Genomic DNA, 19,234 nt, shown 5'->3' on the forward strand with positions numbered 1-19,234 from the left:
GGACTTCCCTGGCGGTCCAGTGGTGAAGACTCCGCCCTTCCACTGCAGGGGGTACGGGTTCGATCCCCGGTCTGGGAACTAAGATCCCACATGCCGCAAGGTGCAGCCAGAAAAAAAATAATAAAACAAAGTAACTGGCCTAAAACTGGCCTGTCCTTTTCAAAAATGTCAATGTCATAAAGAAATCCGGAGAACTCCGCCAAGTTCGAGGAGATCAGGGAGAAAGGACAACTAAATGCAAAAGGCAAACCTGTCCTGGCTCCTGGACAAGAAAAAAAAAAAAAAGCTATAAAAAAAATTTTAGGAACAAATGGCGAATTCTGAGTAAGAAGTATAGATGAGATTAATAGTAATGTAATGATAAACTTCCTGATTTTGTAATTATACTGTGCTATGTAAGGAGAACATCCTACTGGGAATTAAACGTTGATGTATTTACAGGTTAAAAGGGAACAGTGTATGCAACTTAATTCTCCAAGGGCTTAGAGAGTGTGAGGGGAAAGCGTGAAAAAGACAAAAGCTTAACAACCGATGAATCTGGGTGAAGGCAAACAGGAGTTTTCCACATGATTTCTGCAACTAATTTGCTAGTTAGAAGTTATCACCCACCCACCCCAAATATTTAACTATATTAGTACAAGCACTGCTGTTATCAAACAGGAAATGATGCCGAATGCAGATAAGTATAATGGCTTATAATCTCATGATCAAGGACTTGGTATTTTGGCTTCCAAACTTTTTTGAACTCCAAAAATAGTGTTGAAAAGTACAATTTTAGATGCCATGTGATAAAAAGAGAAAACAGTCCTGCGTGGATATACATATACATATCTGTTTCCCTTTGCTTTTGAAAAGCCTCACTCAAGAAAATATTATTAAATAATTGAATGGTAAGGTAAAAAAAAAAGGCTTCTTTCTCTTCCTCTCTCTGAAATCCTCCAGTCTGGGCTTCATACTTTGGCCCTTCCCCCCACAGTGTATCAAATAACTAACCTCCCCTCCTTCACTTTCCAAGCTGACAGTTTTCTTCAGTGCCTTTTGGGGCCTTTCAAAACAAATTGCAGAGCCAGGGTCTGGGTTAATATTCAGAACTCTGCTAGGTCTTCCCCTACTGTTGGATTGGCATGACAATGGAAACCACGGGCCACAGAAGGAGACCCACAAAGGAAGACAAGTTTTTAATGCTACAGCCATCTGCCAGTTCTCCTCGGGATCTTTTCAAGAACTGAGGGAAGCTAAAGCAGGGGCTGAGAAGGGGGTCGGGTCTGCAGGGGAGGGCAGAAAAATCACTCACAGGAAAAGCAATTGCAATATGAAAAGAACCAAAGAAGGTCTGGAGCCTGGATGGCTGAATGAATGGGATCCCAGGGCCCCTCCTCCTGAGCTCTAAATAGACCCACCGCACCCTCTCGATGGGGCTTTTGTCGGTTGCCAAGCATTTTAAATGTTATAGTCAGAATATGTTATTAAGGGAGGATTTAATATACACAAACCACAAAAAAACATACTCCAGAGGGGTCTTCTGATTACCCACATGGAAAGCCCAAGCCACCTGCCTTTGCAAAGATTACGCTGGGTTTTCTTTCTTTAGGGAGCAAAACGTCCTAAATACAGTAGTTTAGCAATAATAAAGCATTTCTATACCAACTCTAAATCCCCCCTTCTCCCAGAGACTTGCAACTTTTTAAGACCACCAACTATGAAAATCTATTTCAATGCATTAAAACAAGATACTTTCATGCCCTCACAGGATTATACTTTTTTAAAAAAAATTTGGAGCCTTAAATAAATTTCTCCAACATTTTTCCGAGAAGGAAAATTCTACTCAAACCCCTGAAACCATGGACGGACTGCTTCCTCAGAAGACTAACGCACTAAACATACAGCAGTTCACAACCTGGCTGGCTGCAAGCTCCCTTGGGCATCTATCTTATCTCTTTCCGAATTCTCAATTTCCTGAAGGCAAACCACAGTTTTTATTCCCCTCAGCCGCTCCTAAAACATTATTAATCCCTGAATGGGATCAGTAATCTTCGAGGAACTTTAGGTAACATTCTCTCAAGTCTGAATACAACCTTACAGGAAATCTAGGTAGAATTTGTAGTTGGAAACAGAAGTCGACACTGGCTGGGTTGTTTTGTGGGTTCTCAACGGTGTGTTTGAGCAGGTTTTTAAAATTCCCCCATTTCAAAAATTCAAATTAAACGTTACCTAGTAATTTCTCTTTGGGTCAGATTTAGTCACTCTTCACTCTTCCATCTTGAGGATTTATAAGATGGCTTCAAAGAAACCTTCACAGATGCAGCTTTTATTATATTAAGTCTGGTGCCTTCTTAAAAACTCACATTGCAAAGTTGTAACGTTCGTTTTGTAATGTTGAAAGAGTATCTTTTAAAGCTGCACTGCCTTGGAAACGCGTGTGGGAGGATGCAAAGCGCACAGAATTAAATTCCAGGTTGACGAGGCACAAGTCAGATGACAGGACTGGCTCTAAGAGGGCAGTGGCAGCCCAGGGATGCGGCTGGAGTAACCCCAGGTCCTGGGGCAGACGCTGGCCTCCCTGGTGCCGGCAACGAGTGACTGCCCTGCCACGGGGCACCCACACACCCGCCGGCCCCGGGCCTTGAACTCTGCTCCCTGACTGTCAGCGGCCCATGATTGAGTTGCAACCCTGTGGGCCACCCCCCACACACACTGGGGGCCCTGCTGCAGGAAGTGGCCCCACTGGGGCCAGGAGGCTGACCTCTCGCTGTGAGCCGGCTGTAGACCTGCGAGTTGACTTCCTTGTCTCGCACGTAGCATCGGATCTCCTCCACCGCCTCTCGGATGATGGTGACAGCCAGCACGAAGCCCTGCACAGAGACAGAGAGAGGGTGAGCCCTGGTGGAAGCCACCTTCCTCTCCTGGGGCCGGGGATAGAAAAGGCCAGAGGCCACTTGAGGGCAGCAGGGCAGGACCTGCTAATTATTCCAAGGGCAGAAACCCCAGCAAACCCACTTCTCTGAATCTCATGCACCGGAAAAACTCTCACTGACACACATGTGTACAGGGATGTCCGCAGTCACCACCACCACAGGGTTCCTAAGAGTGAAAAACACAGAAACCCCAGGACCGTCCGGCCACAGGTGAGGGCTGAGTGATGGTGACCTCTGACGTCTGCATCTCACTCGCCACGTGCCGGGTGCCATTCGAAGTGCCTTCCACCCCTTAGTGCAGTTCGTGGCTGAGATCACCACACTACCCGTGAAGAAACTGAGACACACAGAGGTTGAATAATCTTGCTCCTACGTGATATCGGAGGGAATCTAGTTCCAGAGTCTTAACCGCCACAACGTTCTGCCTCTGGAGAAACCTGGGTAGGTGGAACCAGAAAGATGGTCCACCAGGGCCCAAAGTGAAATGCATCCCTGTTTGTATTGACCTGTCAGTAGGGAAATTAACTTTCCGGAACATAACAATGTAACACTGTTCAAATTAACACCAACAAAGATTCTCCTATACTGCTAAAGATTTTCCACTGTCCTCCACTACTGGTTAGATTCCTCTGCAAGGTAGGGGGCTAAGATGGGATGGAGACTTCAGTCTTTCCTGTAATGTTTTAAACTTCTATAAAGAAAACATATTAAAGTATTAATTGCGTAAGTACACACTCATAAAAGGAAAATTTTAAACTGCCCTACCTTCCCAAGTCAGATACGCCAACTCATAAAAACCTGGTACAGAGGTTATACTCACAGGTATGTGAGTCACCCGTATCTAGAATCTATTTTCATCTAGATTTTTCCTCTTGTATCAAGAAAGGCAAGAACCGTCATTCATTTTTTCTTACAAAATACACTTGTCACCCCTCCTTTTAAAGTCTTTTTTTTTTTTTTAATGCAGAGAGCACAATCGCCCCAAGGTTAGCAGTAGTGAATTCTTTGAGGCTTTCATCTTCATACTGTTTATCCCATGCAATATATTAAGTTAGATTCAAAGGACTTCAAATCTCTTATGTAAATTTAGCCAGAGATGTGCTGCTCTGTGAAACTCCTCCAAAGGCCCACACATCTTTACAATCAAAGGATTACTCCTGTTTCCACTCAGATGTAAAGTACACACTGAAGCCAAAGCAAAACTGGTACATTTCAGAAAAAAAAAACAAAAACGCATAACCAGACCACATACAGAGGTGAGAGAAAACCCATTCTGGAAAAGCACGGCCGGTTTGCAGAATCCCCACCCCCTCCCCCAGGCTGCTGTTTTGTTCTGGGCCATAACCCACGTTTTTTGTTGTTTGTTTTTTCAAATGTTCCAGTTTCTATTTCTCTCTGCATGGGCCTGGCTAAATCCCATTGATGTTAATGGAAAGTGTGTGCTCACTACAAAGACAGGAGGCGCTAACCTCCCCGCTACAAATAAATACCCCCTCATAAGTCACCGTATCTATGACCCCCGAACACACACACACACACACACACACACACACACACACACATGCACACACGGTCCTCATCAATCCCAGGGGACGTGCCACATCTTAAGCTAGAAACTGCTTTACAAAGAGCTGCACATGTAGTCCAGAAATAAATTCCACCCGTCCAACTTTGGAGGTCCTTAAGAGCCACAGATACTGAGAAAGAGGCTTGAATGCGAGTGGGGGGTTTTCTGAGCTTGTAAGGAAATCAGAGGTGACGGTGAACAGACATGAAATTCTGAAGGTGCTAAGACTCTTCTATAAAGTTGTATGTCAAAAATAGATTTACTAAAGCAAAATTCTGAAGGAAATCAGAAAAGCCGTTCCCTCTGGTTGGGGAGGGGGCTGACTGGAGAGGGGCAAGAGGGGACTCCCGGGGTGATGGAATGGTCCTGACCAAGGTGGTGCTGACATGGGTGTTGACAAATGTCAACACACAGTGAACTGAAAACTTAGTATCTGTGCATTTTATGGCATGTAGATCGCATCTTAATAACAACAAAAGAAATCTAGGTTATGTGGTCTTCGTACAATTTTATGGATTATTTCAGCAGTCACCTGAGGAATTTCTCCCTCTAACATATTACTATCAAGAAAAAAGTTACCAAAACCTAAAACGTAATCCACACAATGAACAATGGCACTAGTACCAGAATTTTTTAATTAAAATGAGAACATTTCCCGAGAATGTTCTATGTGTCAGGAGCTATTTGAAGCATTTTACTTGCTGTACTTCACTGAACCTCCCAACAAGCCAAGGGAGTAGACATGATCGCCCCTATTTTATAGGTGAGGAAACTGAGGCTCAGAAAAGCTTGTTCCAATTACACAGCTTCTCAGAGAAGTTGCAGCAAGAGCTCAACCATCTGGCCACCCCGCCCGCATTTTGAACCACTGAGTTCACGGCTGGGTTTGAAATGAGAGGACTCTCAGGGTGGTTGGAGACATTTCAAAATGTACTTTAGCCAAGACGGGAAATTGATTCTCTACATAAAAATCTAGGGGATTTAGGGGAAGTCAGCTACAGTCTCCTAGAAACAGATGCTACCTAATTTGTCTGACCCCAAACTCCCTTCTCGGCAGCCCCTGGAAAGAGAGGAAGAACTTGTACAAGACAAACATCTCCTCCTGTCTCTGAACCATCACAGAAAACTTCGGCTATAAAAGGGGTCACAAGCTAGTGAGAAACCTCAGGACTGGGACGTCCCTGGTAGCGCAGTGGTTAAGACTCTGCGCTCTCAATGCAGGGGGCCCAGTTTCAATCCCCGGTCAGGGAACTAGATCCCACACGTGTGCCACACTAAGAGTTCACATGCCACAACTAAGGATCCCATGTGCTGCAACTTAGAGGCTGGCAAGCTGCAACTAAGGAGCCTGCCTGCCACAACTAAGACCCAGCACAACTAAATAAATAAATAAATAACCTCAGGACTGCCAGAGGCTGCTAGTAACCCACCTGTCTTCTCTCTACAGCCAGAGTCCCAGGGAAACCAAGTGATTCAGCTGCTTACGTTGAAAGTCAGGCCTTCTGGCTTCTCCCGGAAATTCTGAGCGTCATTTCAGAGAGGAGACATGGGCTAGGACCGGGGTCGGGCCCTCTTTTAGAAGGGTGGCAGCCCTCCAGGTCATCCCGACCCCCACGGTTCACCCCATTGCATTTCCTGAGACCCTGGAGTCAGCATCACCGGTGCTAATGTACAGAATACATACTAGGAACAGAAAAGGGTACAGTACCTAACAACAAGTTGCGTTCCACATTTTGATTCGCGGTCACCAGCCCCAAGAACCAATGTGGGCTCCCCCTGTGGAGGGAGCAACTCTATTCTGAATGGTTTCAAACACCCTGAGTGCACGTCTGATCTATGTAGTTTCCTATACCTTTCCAACTTCCGTAGAGGCACACGGAGGTGACTTAAGACAGAGATCTCTGCACATAAAGATAAAAAACACTTAAAAGAATAAAAGGCGGGCTTCCCTCGTGGCGCAGTGGTTGGGAGCCCGCCTGCCGATGCAGGGGACACGGGTTTGTGCCCCGGTCTGGGAGGATCCCACATGCCACGGAGCGGCTGGGCCCGTGAGCCATGGCCGCTGAGCCTGCGCGTCCGGAGCCTGTGCTCCGCAGCGGGAGAGGCCGCCGCGGCAGTAAGAGGCCCACGTACCGCCAAAAAAAAAAAAAAAAAGAATAAAAGGCAACCCCCAGCTCCAAAGATAAACACTAACTTCGGTGAAGAACCTTCCAGACCTCCATGTATTTACATGCACAAGTGTGCAAAAATACTTCTTGTGGGGGAGAGGGTCATAAAAATGGGAGTATGCTGTCCATGTTATCCTGAAACTTACTTTTTTCATGCAAAGAAAAAGATGAGTCACACCGTGTCGTGTCGACATCACTGGAGTGACTTTGTCATTCCTGACTCCGGGGCAGCATCCCATAGTTTTGCTGGACCAGCGTTCAGGTAACCACCGATGGACATCTGTTTGCTTCCAGTGTCTGAGTAACATACGCCATGCTGCAAAGAATACCCTCGTACACACACCCCACACACACCCCAAAGCCTTTTCTGATATTCCAAAGCCCAGTCCTTAGAAAAAGAAAATGAGTCTCCGTCTCTGTGGGGCTTCACATCCTCTCCACACCGTAGCATGATCTCAAGCAAGCTCCTTATTCTCCTTTGCCCCATGTTCTTGTTTCTCGGGTGAAGCATCTTTTTTCTCTACCAGTCTGTTTTGCCTCCAGTCCATGGGAATCTCCAATAACCACTGTGGAAGAATTCGACAGAGCTGATCTCATTTCCAACCCCACTATTTCTCCTGCATAATTCCGTCTTCTCTGAGTCATACACATGACTCTTGGTTAACAGAATGAAAAATTTATGCCAAAGATGGCCAAAGTTCCCTCCCCAACGCACATGCCAACGCCAACGTGAACAAGGTTGTAGGGGTGCTAGTAGGTCTGCACCCCAAAAATCATTCGGACGATGGGTTTCTATGACAGGCTGGGCAGATGAATACCTCGAAGGGAAGAGAGCACAGACCAGATATCATGCTTGAGATGGTAAAGGCAGGGAGAGGGGGAGACACACAGCTGCCTTCTCGAACACCTTGGGATCCAATTGCATTTACCTAATACATACTTTACTATAATGTAAGTTAAAGTGTATGTAAAACAGGCACGTGTAAGAAGAGACTGAAAGGAAATAGACCAGAAACATAGATGGGGCATCTCAGGAGGTGGCTGCACAGGTAGGGATTTTTGCTGTGCTGCTTCTCCTTCAAATTTTTCTCCAAAAATAATGAGTCCCGGGCGACTTCCCTGGTGGTCCAGTGGTTAAGAATCCGCCCTTCCAATGCAGGGGACATGGTTTCAATCTCTGGTTGGGGAACTAAGATCCCACATGCCGCGGGGCAACTAAGCCCTCGTGCTGCAACTACTGAGCCCGTGCACTCTGCAGCCTGCGCCACAACCAGAGGGAAGCCCACACGCCGCAACTAGAGAAGCCCGCATGCCGCAATGAAGATCCCGCACGCTGCAACTAAGACCCAATGCAGCCAAATAAATAAATATTAAAAAAAAAAAAAAGAATGAGTCCCTTTGTAGAGTCCCTTCGTAGTTGATAAAGGAAAAGAAAAATGAACAGAGGGCGTTTTGCAGGCAATAAGGCAGCAAGATCTGGGGTCTGGGGAGAACCCAACAGACAAGATTTGAGAGGTGGGATCTGGTCATCCCACACTCCCAGTCGAGGGTTCCTGAGCCCAGAAGGCACCAATATGAGGTACCAAGGAAACCCGTACAGCCTCAAGCAGAGCAGAGGCTGCAAACCGGCAGCCTGCGGACAGACCACAAGAGGAGGAAGGGGTATGCTCACTCCACACAGTGCTTTAACAATTTGTAAATAAGTTAGCAACGTTTGAAAATCAAGGGAAAGAGATGCTGGAAATTAGAAAAAAATGATTCAGCACTGTGTATATCTTGTAACCTTTTTTCTAAAAAGGAGCGTTGGGGAGCAGGGAAAAGACAAGATTTTTAAATTTTAATGTTGTATGTCAATTATACTTCAATTTTCAAAAATCATGGTAAACGGCAGAAGCCAGTCCAGAAAAAACTTACTCATTGTTTGTAAACTTTGGAAGAAGGAAAAAGAAATGAATGACAGTGTTTTGGGGGTGGAACTGGATAAAAGGGAGATTTTTCATGAGGTACCTTTTCACACGTTTCCTGAGTCGTGTGACTGTACTACCTTTCAAATAACTATACTTTTAAAACGTAATCAGTAAAACGCAGGGTGATAGATGATACTTTATACACATTGCAGACTAACTTTTCTTAAATAACTGACTTACAGTTTGACTTTATATAGGTATGTAGCAAACTGCTGTGGAACTAAAAAACTAAATAAAATTCGGGTCCTTCCGGTAAAACTCTGAAGTTTCTACCTCTTGGGCAACTCTGGGTCCATGTTTACAGCTGATGGAACAAAGCAGCATCTTCTGCTTTGAGATGGGACACGAGCACCCCCGCCCCCCGGCTTCTATCAGCCTGGCCTCTGAGTTAGTGACACTCACTGTGTAAAAGCACACACCCTGATGCAGACGGAAATGTCTGTTATCCCAACATCCTACCTCACCCACAAATGACTCAGAGCAGAAAAGAACGATTCCCGCATCCCAAAAGCACCTCCACCGCCTGTGTGGAAGAAATAAACCCCCCTCCTCTTCCCAGGGCTGGAACTGCTGACACGACCTGTTTGATTAACGTACCACCAACGGCGTGTGGACCCCGCTCCCCGGGCCCCTGGCATCCACTTCCTCTGCTCCCTAAGTGCCTGCGCACCAAATCCTTACCGTCCAAAAGAACGTGTGTTTTTGTTTCCTTAAGGAGGAAACACCTTTTCTACTTTAACAATCTTCTCCCAATGAAAAATTTAACAAGATTTGTGAACAGAGAATCCGAGTGTTCCTTCCGAGCCCTGCGTAATGAAAATTAATATTTCATCATGTCTCTGGAGGAAAGGAAATGTCAGTTTCACCCTCTCTGTGCCCCAGACGCGCTGGGCTTCTTTCTGTTCTTCCAATACTCTAAGCGTGTGCTGAATGCAGGGCCTTTGCACTGCTGCTCCCTGAACCTGGGATCCTCCCACCCTCCTACTTTTCTTCCCATCACCTCCTCAAGAGGCCTTTCCCGGCCACCCTGGCTAAGACCGCCCCTCCACATCTCCCACCTTCATCCGCTCAACAAATACTAACTGTGCCTGGGATGCCGCATTTGCCCTACGACCTTCTACTACCTTCACAGCAGTTTCACAACTTGAAACAATTACGCTCAACTGTTTTACTGTCCCCGCTGAAAGTCAACTCCGCGAGGGCAGGAATTTTTCTACGTTTCAGTCACTGCTGCATCCCCAGCGCCCAGCACCGTGGCTGGCACACAGCAGGTGCTCAATAGCCATTTCCAAAAAGGCAGGAAGAAAGAAAAGGCGGCACAAGAGGGATGGAGGGGCGTCGGGTCTGTTACCCTCCATACACACTGAAGCACAGAATCTGTTCCCCTGTCAACCCTGCACGCTGAAAGAGTCTACATAATAAACAGAAAACGATTCAAAGAGCACAATGCACAGAGTCGGAGGCTTTGCCTTGCTCATGACCGCTGTGTACTAGAGCCTAGAACCGAGTGATTCACGATAGGCATGCAAAAAATATTTGCTGAAACAAGGAAAGGCTGAACAGCTGACGGACAGAAGGAATGAGTAGCACAGGCATCACTACGGTTGACCCCGGTAGTGGGAGAAACGGTGCCTCACCATGAAAACCTCAGGGGTTCCCAACGTGTTGGCCTGAGGGTGTCCTCTCCCTTGAAAGGCCGAGTCCCATTCCAGGTGCCTGGAGGACAAAGAACCTGTGCTGCCCAACCTCTGATGTTACTGAACGGACGACCCGACTGACTCACCAGGGGAACCCAGTAGGTGTACAGTGCTCCCAGTCGCATTTCGGGGACGAACTGGGAGCAGGCGAGAAGCAGGAAGTAGAGGTTGAAGAAGTATTTGAACTGGTTAAACAGCACCTGGAATGGAGAGAGAGGAGAGAGAAGACACTTCAGGTTGGTCTGATGCAGCTGGGCGGGCTAAGAGGGGGATGAGTGACATTTCAAAACACCCCCCCAGAAGAACAAAACTCACATGGTACCTACATATACGGTTTACACACCTCTACATGTTGTATAGGAAAATACACCTGGGTGGCGAAAACATAATTTGTCAAAGTAAAGAAGCAAATGATACACGTGGGAATTATAAACACTAGATTCAAGACAGTGGGGACCTCCGGGCAGGGAGGGTATGCTGGAGGCTTCGGCTATAGTTGTGAGATTTTATTTCTTAAACTTTTTTTTTTTTTTAATTTATGGCTGAGTTGGGTCTTCGTTGCTGTGCACGGGCTTTCTCTAGTTGCAGTGCACGGGCTTTCTCTAGTTGCAGTGCATGGGCTTCTCATTGCCGTGGGTTCTCTTGTTGCGAAGCACGGGCTCTAGAGCGCAGGCTCAGTAGTTGTGGCACACCAGGCTTAGTTGCTCCGCAGCATGTGGGATCTTCCTGGACCAGGGATCGAACCCGTATCCCCTTCACTGGCAGGCGGATTCTTAACCACTGCGCCACCAGGAAAGTCGGAAACTTTTTTTTTCCTATTTTTTGGCCACGTGGAGCAGCACGTGGGATCTCAGCTCCCCAACCAGGGATTGAACCCACGATTGATCCCTGAGGTGGAAGTGCAACGTCTTAACCAGTGGACCACCAGGGAAGTCCCTTCTTAAACTATTTTGTAAGTACAGGAAAGGCCACTCAAAATGTTGTTGAAGAGGTTTTAGTGGGAAATGCTTATGCTGTAAGACTGAATCAAACGAGTGAGATAAGTGGATATCTCCATGGTATGATCTCAACGTCATACAATATCTACAGCAGAATTTCATCCCATGTGGCAGGAGGGTTCTGGCAGAGTTTCAACTGCCCCCACGTGCCCTGGAAGTGACACTGATCCCCCTGACTCGTTTTGGGCAATGAACAGAAATCACGTGTCCCTTCGGAGCACTGTCCGGCCCCTCGCTCTTGCCCTGCCATGGAGACGTGGGTGCCCACGTATTCCAGATAATGTAGCTGTGAGATGGAGGAGAATGGCCTGATCTGCTTCAGAATTTCCATGAATGAGAAATAAACTTTCACTTGACTTAAGATACTGAGCTCGTGACTTCCCTGGTGGCGCAGTGGTTAAGAATCTGCCTACCAATGCAGCAGACACGGGTTTGAGCCCTGGTCTGGGAAGATCCCACATGCCGCGGAGCAACTAAGCCCATGTGCCACAACTACTGAGCCCACATACCACAACTACTGAAGCCCACGCACCTAGAGCCCGTACTCCGCAAAGAGAGAAGTCACCGCAATGAGAAGCCCACACACCACAACGAAGAACAGCCCCTACTCGCCACAACTAGAGAAAGCCTGCGTGCAGCAATGAAGACCCAACGCAGCCAAAAATTAATTAATTAATTTTAAAAAAAGATACTGAGCTTTAGGGGGCTGGGGGAGGGGAGTAAGCCAGGCAGCAATAAATGTACTCAAAACCACCCTTAAAGGGCTTCCCTGGTGGCACAGTGGTTGGGAGTCCGCCTGCCGATGCAGGGGACACGGGTTCGTGCCCCGGTCCGGGAAGATCCCACATGCCGCGGAGCGGCTGGGCCCGTGAGCCATGGCCGCTGAGCCTGCGCGTCCGGAGCCTGTGCTCTGCAACGGGAGAGGCCACAGCAATGAGAGGCCCGCGTACCGCAAAAAAAAAAAAATCACCCTTAAAAAAACATTCAGGTTGACCTTAAGCTACAGTGTAAGGTATCTGCATTTCCATGTTCTCCCTCAATAAATCAAACAGTGATTTTTTTTTTCTTCCAGCTTTGGAACTGATTGCTGCTGCTGCTTCTGAAGTCAGTCAGTGTATTCTGGAGGCCACACTAGATAAAAACAGATGTTTAACTTAAAGGTGTTTTACGGGCAAGGTTTTCAGAGTACTTGTCCATGAATTTAACAAACAAAAGGGATGAATGCAGAGTAAAATACTACGCAAAACATTAGCAAACAGGCTTCCCTGGTGGTGCAGTGGTTGAGAGTCCGCCTGCCAATGCAGGGGACACGGGTTCGAGCCCTGGTCCGGGAAGATCCCACATGTCGCAGAGCAACTAAGCCCGTGTGCCACAACTACTGAGCCTGCGCCCTAGAGCCTGCACTCTAGAGCCTGTGAGCCACAACTACTGAAGCCCGCGCGCCTAGAGCCTGTGTGCTCTGCAATGAGAAGCCACTACAGTGAGGAGCCCGTGCACCGCAAGGAAGACTAGCCCCTGGTCGCCGCAACTAGAGAAAGCCCACGTGCAGCAACAAAGACCCAACGCAGCCAAAAATAAATTAAAAAAAAAAAAAATGTTCGCAAACATGTTAATAGAAAGTCTCTCTGGATGATAGTGTTAAAATTTACCTTTAAAAAAAGTTCTCAAAATAAATAAATAAATAAATAAAAATTAAAAAAAGTTCTCTACGCTTTTATCTCCCAACTTTCCTGTTCCAAATATGTATTTCATGATAATGAGGGGTGGGGGGGAATGTAAGCACTGATTTTTTTTTTTTAATAAATTTATTTATTTATTTTCGGCTGCGTTTGTTGCTGTGCGCAGGCTTTCTCTACTTGTGGTGAGCGGGGGCTACGCTTCGTTGCAGTGTGCGGGCTTCTCATTGTGGTGGCTTCTCTTGTTGCGGAGCACGGGCTCTAGGTGCGCGGGCTTCAGTAGTTGTGGCTCGCAGGCTCTAGAGCGCAGGCTCAGTAGCTGCGGCACACGGGCTTAGTTGCTCCGCAGCATGTGGGATCTTCCCGGACCAGGGCTCGAACCCATGTCCCCTGCATTGGCAGGCGGACTCTCAACCACTGCGCCTCCAGGGAAGTCCCCTCCTGATTTTCTTTTTTTTTGGAACAAAGCTACATCCTCAAAATATCTTTTTCACTCTTAGGCCCAACACACCAAATAAATGTGAAGTTATTCTAACCAATCAAGTGGAGTCTCACAGCCTTGCAGACAGAAGGCAGCCCCCTTCCAGGTGCTCAGGACCAGGGAAGATGAATGGCCAGTGGCTGAGGTGACATGGAAAAGACGGGGTGTTCACAAAATCTGCCACAGGGACTTCAGTCTGCTAAGACTGGTACCACTGCATACATCTGGTGTAGGAAGAAGAAAACGATGTTGCCCCTGCCCGTACATACCCCAGGCAAAAAGGTGAAGAAGTTGTACTTCTGATTGTTGATGACATTTCGAGGGTATCTCTGGTCCCTCTTCTCGGGGTGCCCCAACCAGACCGTGCGGGGCCTGGGCTCCCCTGCACCACAGCATCTCAGCCACTCGCAGCACCTGTGGGAAAGACACGCCCACACCGTCAAGGCCACGCCCACACCCATCCACTCTTCCCAGAATGTCTTTCTCTAAAGCATTTTCACTGAGTCAGAACCACAGCCCCATCTGAGGCTTCATCCTCCAATGAGAGGGGAAAACAAAGCTGAGGCATCTAAGAAGCTGTGGTCCAAATCAAAGATGCTTTGTCCCCAAGCCCAAATTATTTCAAAAAGTAGGATTCGTTTTTAAAATAAGATTTAAGTTAAAAAAGTAAATACAGAGCAACAAGTACTGTTATCACTTTGACATTCTGCAGGTGAGAGAGGAAAGCTCAGGACAGCTGAATAAAGCACCCGAGTTTACCAAGATGTGAGAAACAGCTGAGTCTGGCCTTGAACCAGGTCCATCTTATTCTGAAACCCAGTGTCTTCGCACCCCACATGCTATCAAGGGTGCTGGTCACACCAAGATTACTATACAAAAAGAGAAGGGAAAGAATCTCCTTCCACACTCGGCTCCACGTTTTAGCAACATGCTGGAGGAACACGCCAGCAAGATGATGACTCGGCGCCCCGCATAACCTGAAGACAGGCCAGCGTACAAGCTGTAGGCAAACTGACTCCCAGGGCCGCCCCCAGAGGGCAGCTCACCAGGCACGCCTGCCCTCAGGTCACCTGTGTGAAGCCAGGGACACCTGCCCGGCTCTGGCAAAACTCAGCTGCTCTGAGACACACATGCCCACCCTCACTCGTGCCAAAAAAAGGCAGCCCATCCTTCAGGAGCGGCTATAAACAGGCATTTTGAGAATTACGAGCATTCGTGAAGGGTCTTTCATGGAAAGACCCCAGGCTGAACTGTTCACCTCCCCACCCACCCCCACAGGCTGGGAGGAAGGAACCCCAGCCCTACCAGCCCCTTGAGATGCTGCCAGCTGAAGGCAACCCATCCAGACGTGGCCATGATGACTTACATAGTCACTTGTCACCTGCGGTCGGACCCACCGTCTCCCCCTCCTCCTACGGGCCAGGCAGGCCCTGCCCAGGGACTGGGGTGCAGAGCTGAGCACGCACAGTCCCTGGGCGTCGGGACTCTAAAGATTAGCAAGCCAGCAAGTTGTTGCCTGCTCAGATGCTCAAAATTTCCATGATGAAACACGATGCTCTTTCTTAAATATAGCATCCTGGTTCCCGTAAACTAGTGCTAGGGTTGGGGTGGGGAGGATGGTGGTAGCTCTCATGAGGATGGGTGTCACTTCTAATAACTCATTCGTGTTGGCGAGAGACACATACAGAAACCTTGAGGTGTCCAGCCCCATTCCTGCTCTTGGGTGTGTGTCACCCAAGCCGGCCATCCGTGGACGCAAAGCACTGAATGAGGGAGGGAGGGAGGATGCATTTGACGGAAGCACACCCTTCAACCTGCAGATACCTACCCATGGTCACTGACTTTTCTGTGAACCAGCCAGTCTCTCCCCATCCTATAATAATCCTGTAATGACGACTCCCAGAGCTGAGTGTTTCTAATGAAAGCTGAAGAATGAATTTAAGAGAATGACATACTGTCAGGCTGTTTATGAGTTTTGTCTGTTTTGTCCTAGCAGAAGGTTGCTCACAGCAAGCTACCAAGTTAAACGCTCCGTGACTTAACCGGCAGGCGTGCATGTGCACAGGGGGCAGGTCATTCAGGGCAGCCCGCACGTGGTAGCAAAGGCTGGAACCGTACCTAACCGGTCATCAGAGGGCGGCTGGTCAAATAAGCAGGGAACGTCCATACAATGGCATGCTCAACAGTCTTTGAAGAGGGAGATAGAGCTGTATGCGCTGAATAGCCCCATTTGCAAGATACGCTAAATCAGGAAGGAGCTGCAAGGTGTGTCCAGGATGCCATTCCTTGCATGAAAGCAAGAGGATACCGTGCAGACTATGCCTGCCAATGCAGAAAACCTCCACGACAGCTGACGCCACCGGTTTCCTTTGGGAAGGAGGGAGTAGGGGCGCCTTCTCCTACTTACTCTTCCATCACATTGTACATCTATTACCTATGGGACTAAATGTGCATTTTTTTTTTTAGCTAAATCCATAATAGTAAGCATTTATTAAGTGCTCATCTGGTCCAACTATGATTCCAGTTCCTGTGGGGACCTAACTTTGGAACGGGATCCTTTCCTTCTACTTCCTCACAATCTCATTGCAACAAAGGGTAGTAAGCATTTGGCACAGGGTAAAATAAGGACTTTGTGTCACCTGAGCCCAGTGTAACTAGCCCCAAGCTGATCTCATTTAATCACCTTGATTGTCACCTTGTTTATTCACTTTCTACCTGCACTGGATATAAGCTGCACACTTTCAATGACTTTTAGGTCAACAGTATTAACTGAGTATCTAAGAAGAAGAAGAAGAAGACAAGGGATCATTGCTCCCTTTCTGTCACACATTCATTCACCTAGAATGTCCTGTGCACTCACAGGACGCAGGTCCTCACCTAGGGCATTCAACAGTGAGCAAGACAGACGAGGTCCTCCTCCCACGGGGAGGAAGAGAGACAGTAAACAGCTCTCTAAAATAAAATAAGGCATGGGATAAGAGAAGGAGTGGGGAAGGGGCGTGGCTCCGGGAGACTGGGTGGTCAGGAAGGCTGGGGTGACAGGTGAGCTGAGTGACAAGAAGAAACATCCATGCAACCAGGCAAGGAAGTGCCATCTAGGCAGATCAGAACCGCAAGGGCAAAGATCCAGAGGTAGGAAGCAGCCTGACACACATCTGCAGGGAAAGAAGACTAGTGTGGCTGGAATGCAACGAACACAGGGGAGAGGGTAAAAGATGAGGTCGGAGGAGGAGGAGGGGGCAGACGACACAGGGCCTTGTCACCAGGGCAAGGAGTCTGGATTTTACTCCATCCACAGTGGGGATCACTGAAGGGTTACAAGCACAGGGTGGCATGATCTGATTTAATTTTTTTTTTTTTTTTTTTTTGGCCACGTCTCACGGTTTGCAGGATCTTAGTTCCCCAATCAGGGATCAAACCCATGCCCCTGCAGTGGAAGCACAGAGTCCTAACCACTGGACGGCCAGGGAATTCCCGAGTTACATTTTTTTAAAGGTCCTTCTGGCTTCTGAGCAGAGAAGACGCTGCCGTGGGCAAAAGGAGAAACAGGTAACAGGTGTGAGGCTTCTTTGGGGGATGGTGAAGTGCTCTAACATTGTGGTGATGTCTGCACAACTCAGTGAATACACTAAAAATTGCTGAATTATATACTTTAAAGAGGCGAACTGCAGGGCATGTGAACTGTATCTTAACCAAGCTGTACATTAACCAAAAAAATTGGAAACAGAAGGATCATTTAGAAAGCTGTTGCCGTCATCCAGGCAAGCAAAGACTAGGGTGGTGGCAGTGAGGGGTGATGAGAAAAATAGATTCTCAAAATGTCACGGATGTAGAAGTGTAGTCTCTTTAAAAAATAATGTCTTACTTAACGTTCACAACCATCCTACATAGTATGTACTAGCATCATCCCCATTTTCATGATGGATAAACTGAGGCCCAGAGAGGACTCAGTTACCTGCTCAAGATCTACTGCTACACCAGCTCCATCTACTACCGAGTGGTAGAAGCCGACTTTAAGCCCAGGTCTGTCTGATCCAGATCCTGAGCTAAGAGCCTGAGAGTACCCTGCACAGCCATTGACAGCCCCATCAGCACAATTATTTCACAGCTCTATTTTTTTTTTCTAGTCTCTCTTCATTACATAAAATTGGAAAGATCCTTAGGGGCCATAGAGAGTGAGGGCTCTCAGGCTGCTCAAGCCGGAGCTCTTCTGTGTGCACATCAGCTGCCCTGCCCCCCACACTCATTCATTAATCTTCATATCAATGCGTTGGCTCCCAGCTCCCCAGTCACCCTTCAATGCCCGCTCTGGGATGTGGACAGACTCCTATCTGCCTCTCCTTTACAGTCAGTGAAATGCTAAGCCTTCTCAGTAGAGGGCGCTGGAGGGACACCACTGGAGGAAAAAGCTCACCTGTGGTTTCCAGGCTGTGGCACAGTGGGCGGGTCAGCAGTGCGCTGAGTGAGGCCATCGAATGGTGCCCTGGCCAGCCATGTGCCCAGCACATGCTGTCCCTCGAGGCTTTCGAGCCCCACTGTGGCCCAGGGGTCACCTTACTAGGGCCCTCTCAACATGGACATCCCAGGCCCCAGGCCTCCTCCACACCAGTGCCCTGGTTCCCTCACCCTCAGGTTTGTCTCCCAAGGTCCCCCTGTCACTGTGGCCCTTAGTGTCCCACCAGGGACACTGTGAGCTCAGGCGCCCTCACTCCCATTGTGCACCCAATGTGTCAACCACCAGCGGTGCCTGCCACCCCATCGGTACCCCTGGGATTGCTCTCTTGCTTGCCCCACCTGCAGACCAGCTCTGGTCCTGCCATCCAGTGGCCTGAACTACACTGTCTCCAACCAGGTCTGCACCCCAGCCTTAGGGAGGGGCCCCCATCCAAGTGTGTCCTACCTCAGATTCAGTCCCTTAGCCTAGGCTACCATACAGTTTTCTTCTATAGCCTACAGTTATAATTTAGTAAGTCCATTTCCCTCCATCTTTCCACCTGATTGAGCCGAGGCCAGCCCCACCTCTGAGCTCCAGGCATGACAAGCCCAGGATCCAGGCTTGGCCAAGCAGAGCCCTCAGCATGGTGCTGGGCTCAGAGAAAGGGCCAGTGAGAGGCCTGGCTGGGATTTTTGCTAGAAATTCCAAAAAGACATGCTCTTCACCCTGGGGTTGTTAAGGTGGCAGAAAACAAGCCTGGAGTCGCAGGAAGCCACCTTGCTCCTGTTTAGGGAGAGTCTGCCTGAAAATGGAGTCACAAGGAGGGTGCAGGGACCGCAGGAGGCTCCTGACCACCTCGGGGGCGAGAGTAGGTCTGTCGGTTCCCTGGGCTTCTCAAGTCTTAGGCACCAGTACATTGGTTTTTGTTTTATTTTACTTTGCTAAAGCCAATGTTAAGTGGGTGCAGTTAACCACCGCCCCAAATCTCCTGTCTGATAGTCCCGTCTGCCACGTGGCTGGGCCGTACTTAATAAGATGCTTTCCTGTTGGTTTGTGTGTCTTCGCGTCTAAGCTTTTAAAGCCTGCAGTCTATCATCCTGACGTCTGCACACTGATCTCTTTAGAGCTGTGATGTCCAGCCTGGTAGCTTTACATTTAAGTTACTTAAATAAAAGAGTTACATTCCTCATTCTCCACAGCCACATTCTGAGCGCTCCGCGGCCACAGGTGGTCCGTGGCTATGGGCTGGACGGCGCGGATGCAGAACATTCCAGCATGGCAGAGGTTCTACTAGACGGTGCTGCTTCAGAGCAGCTCTTTCAAGGCATCT

General features: G+C 48.2%; 1 protein-coding gene across 4 annotated transcripts in view; it reads right to left on the reverse strand.

Annotated features, from left to right (window-relative positions):
* Positions 1-19,234, reverse strand: part of ATP9A (ATPase phospholipid transporting 9A) — a 134,249-nt gene that overhangs the window by 93,549 nt on the left and 21,466 nt on the right. For 3 of the 4 annotated variants that reach the window (XR_002647972.2, XM_022597704.2, XM_022597706.3), the window contains exons 2-4: positions 13,739-13,883; positions 10,401-10,514; positions 2,744-2,852 (exon numbers count right to left, since the gene is read on the reverse strand). Coding sequence is in view for 3 of the 4 variants with exons in the window: in XM_022597704.2 (XP_022453412.2) it covers positions 2,744-2,852; positions 10,401-10,514; positions 13,739-13,883 (368 nt within the window). In the remaining variant the exon portion in view is untranslated. Of the gene's footprint in view, positions 1-2,743; positions 2,853-6,796; positions 7,094-10,400; positions 10,515-13,738; positions 13,884-19,234 lie in introns of those variants that run through there. The other variant, XM_089897080.1, reaches the window with a different exon arrangement.

This window comes from Delphinapterus leucas, chromosome 15, assembly GCF_059928025.1.
Source record: "Delphinapterus leucas isolate spDelLeu-1000000601 "Yukka" chromosome 15, BTC_Dleu_Yukka2, whole genome shotgun sequence".
NCBI classification, from domain to species: Eukaryota; Metazoa; Chordata; class Mammalia; order Artiodactyla; family Monodontidae; genus Delphinapterus; species Delphinapterus leucas.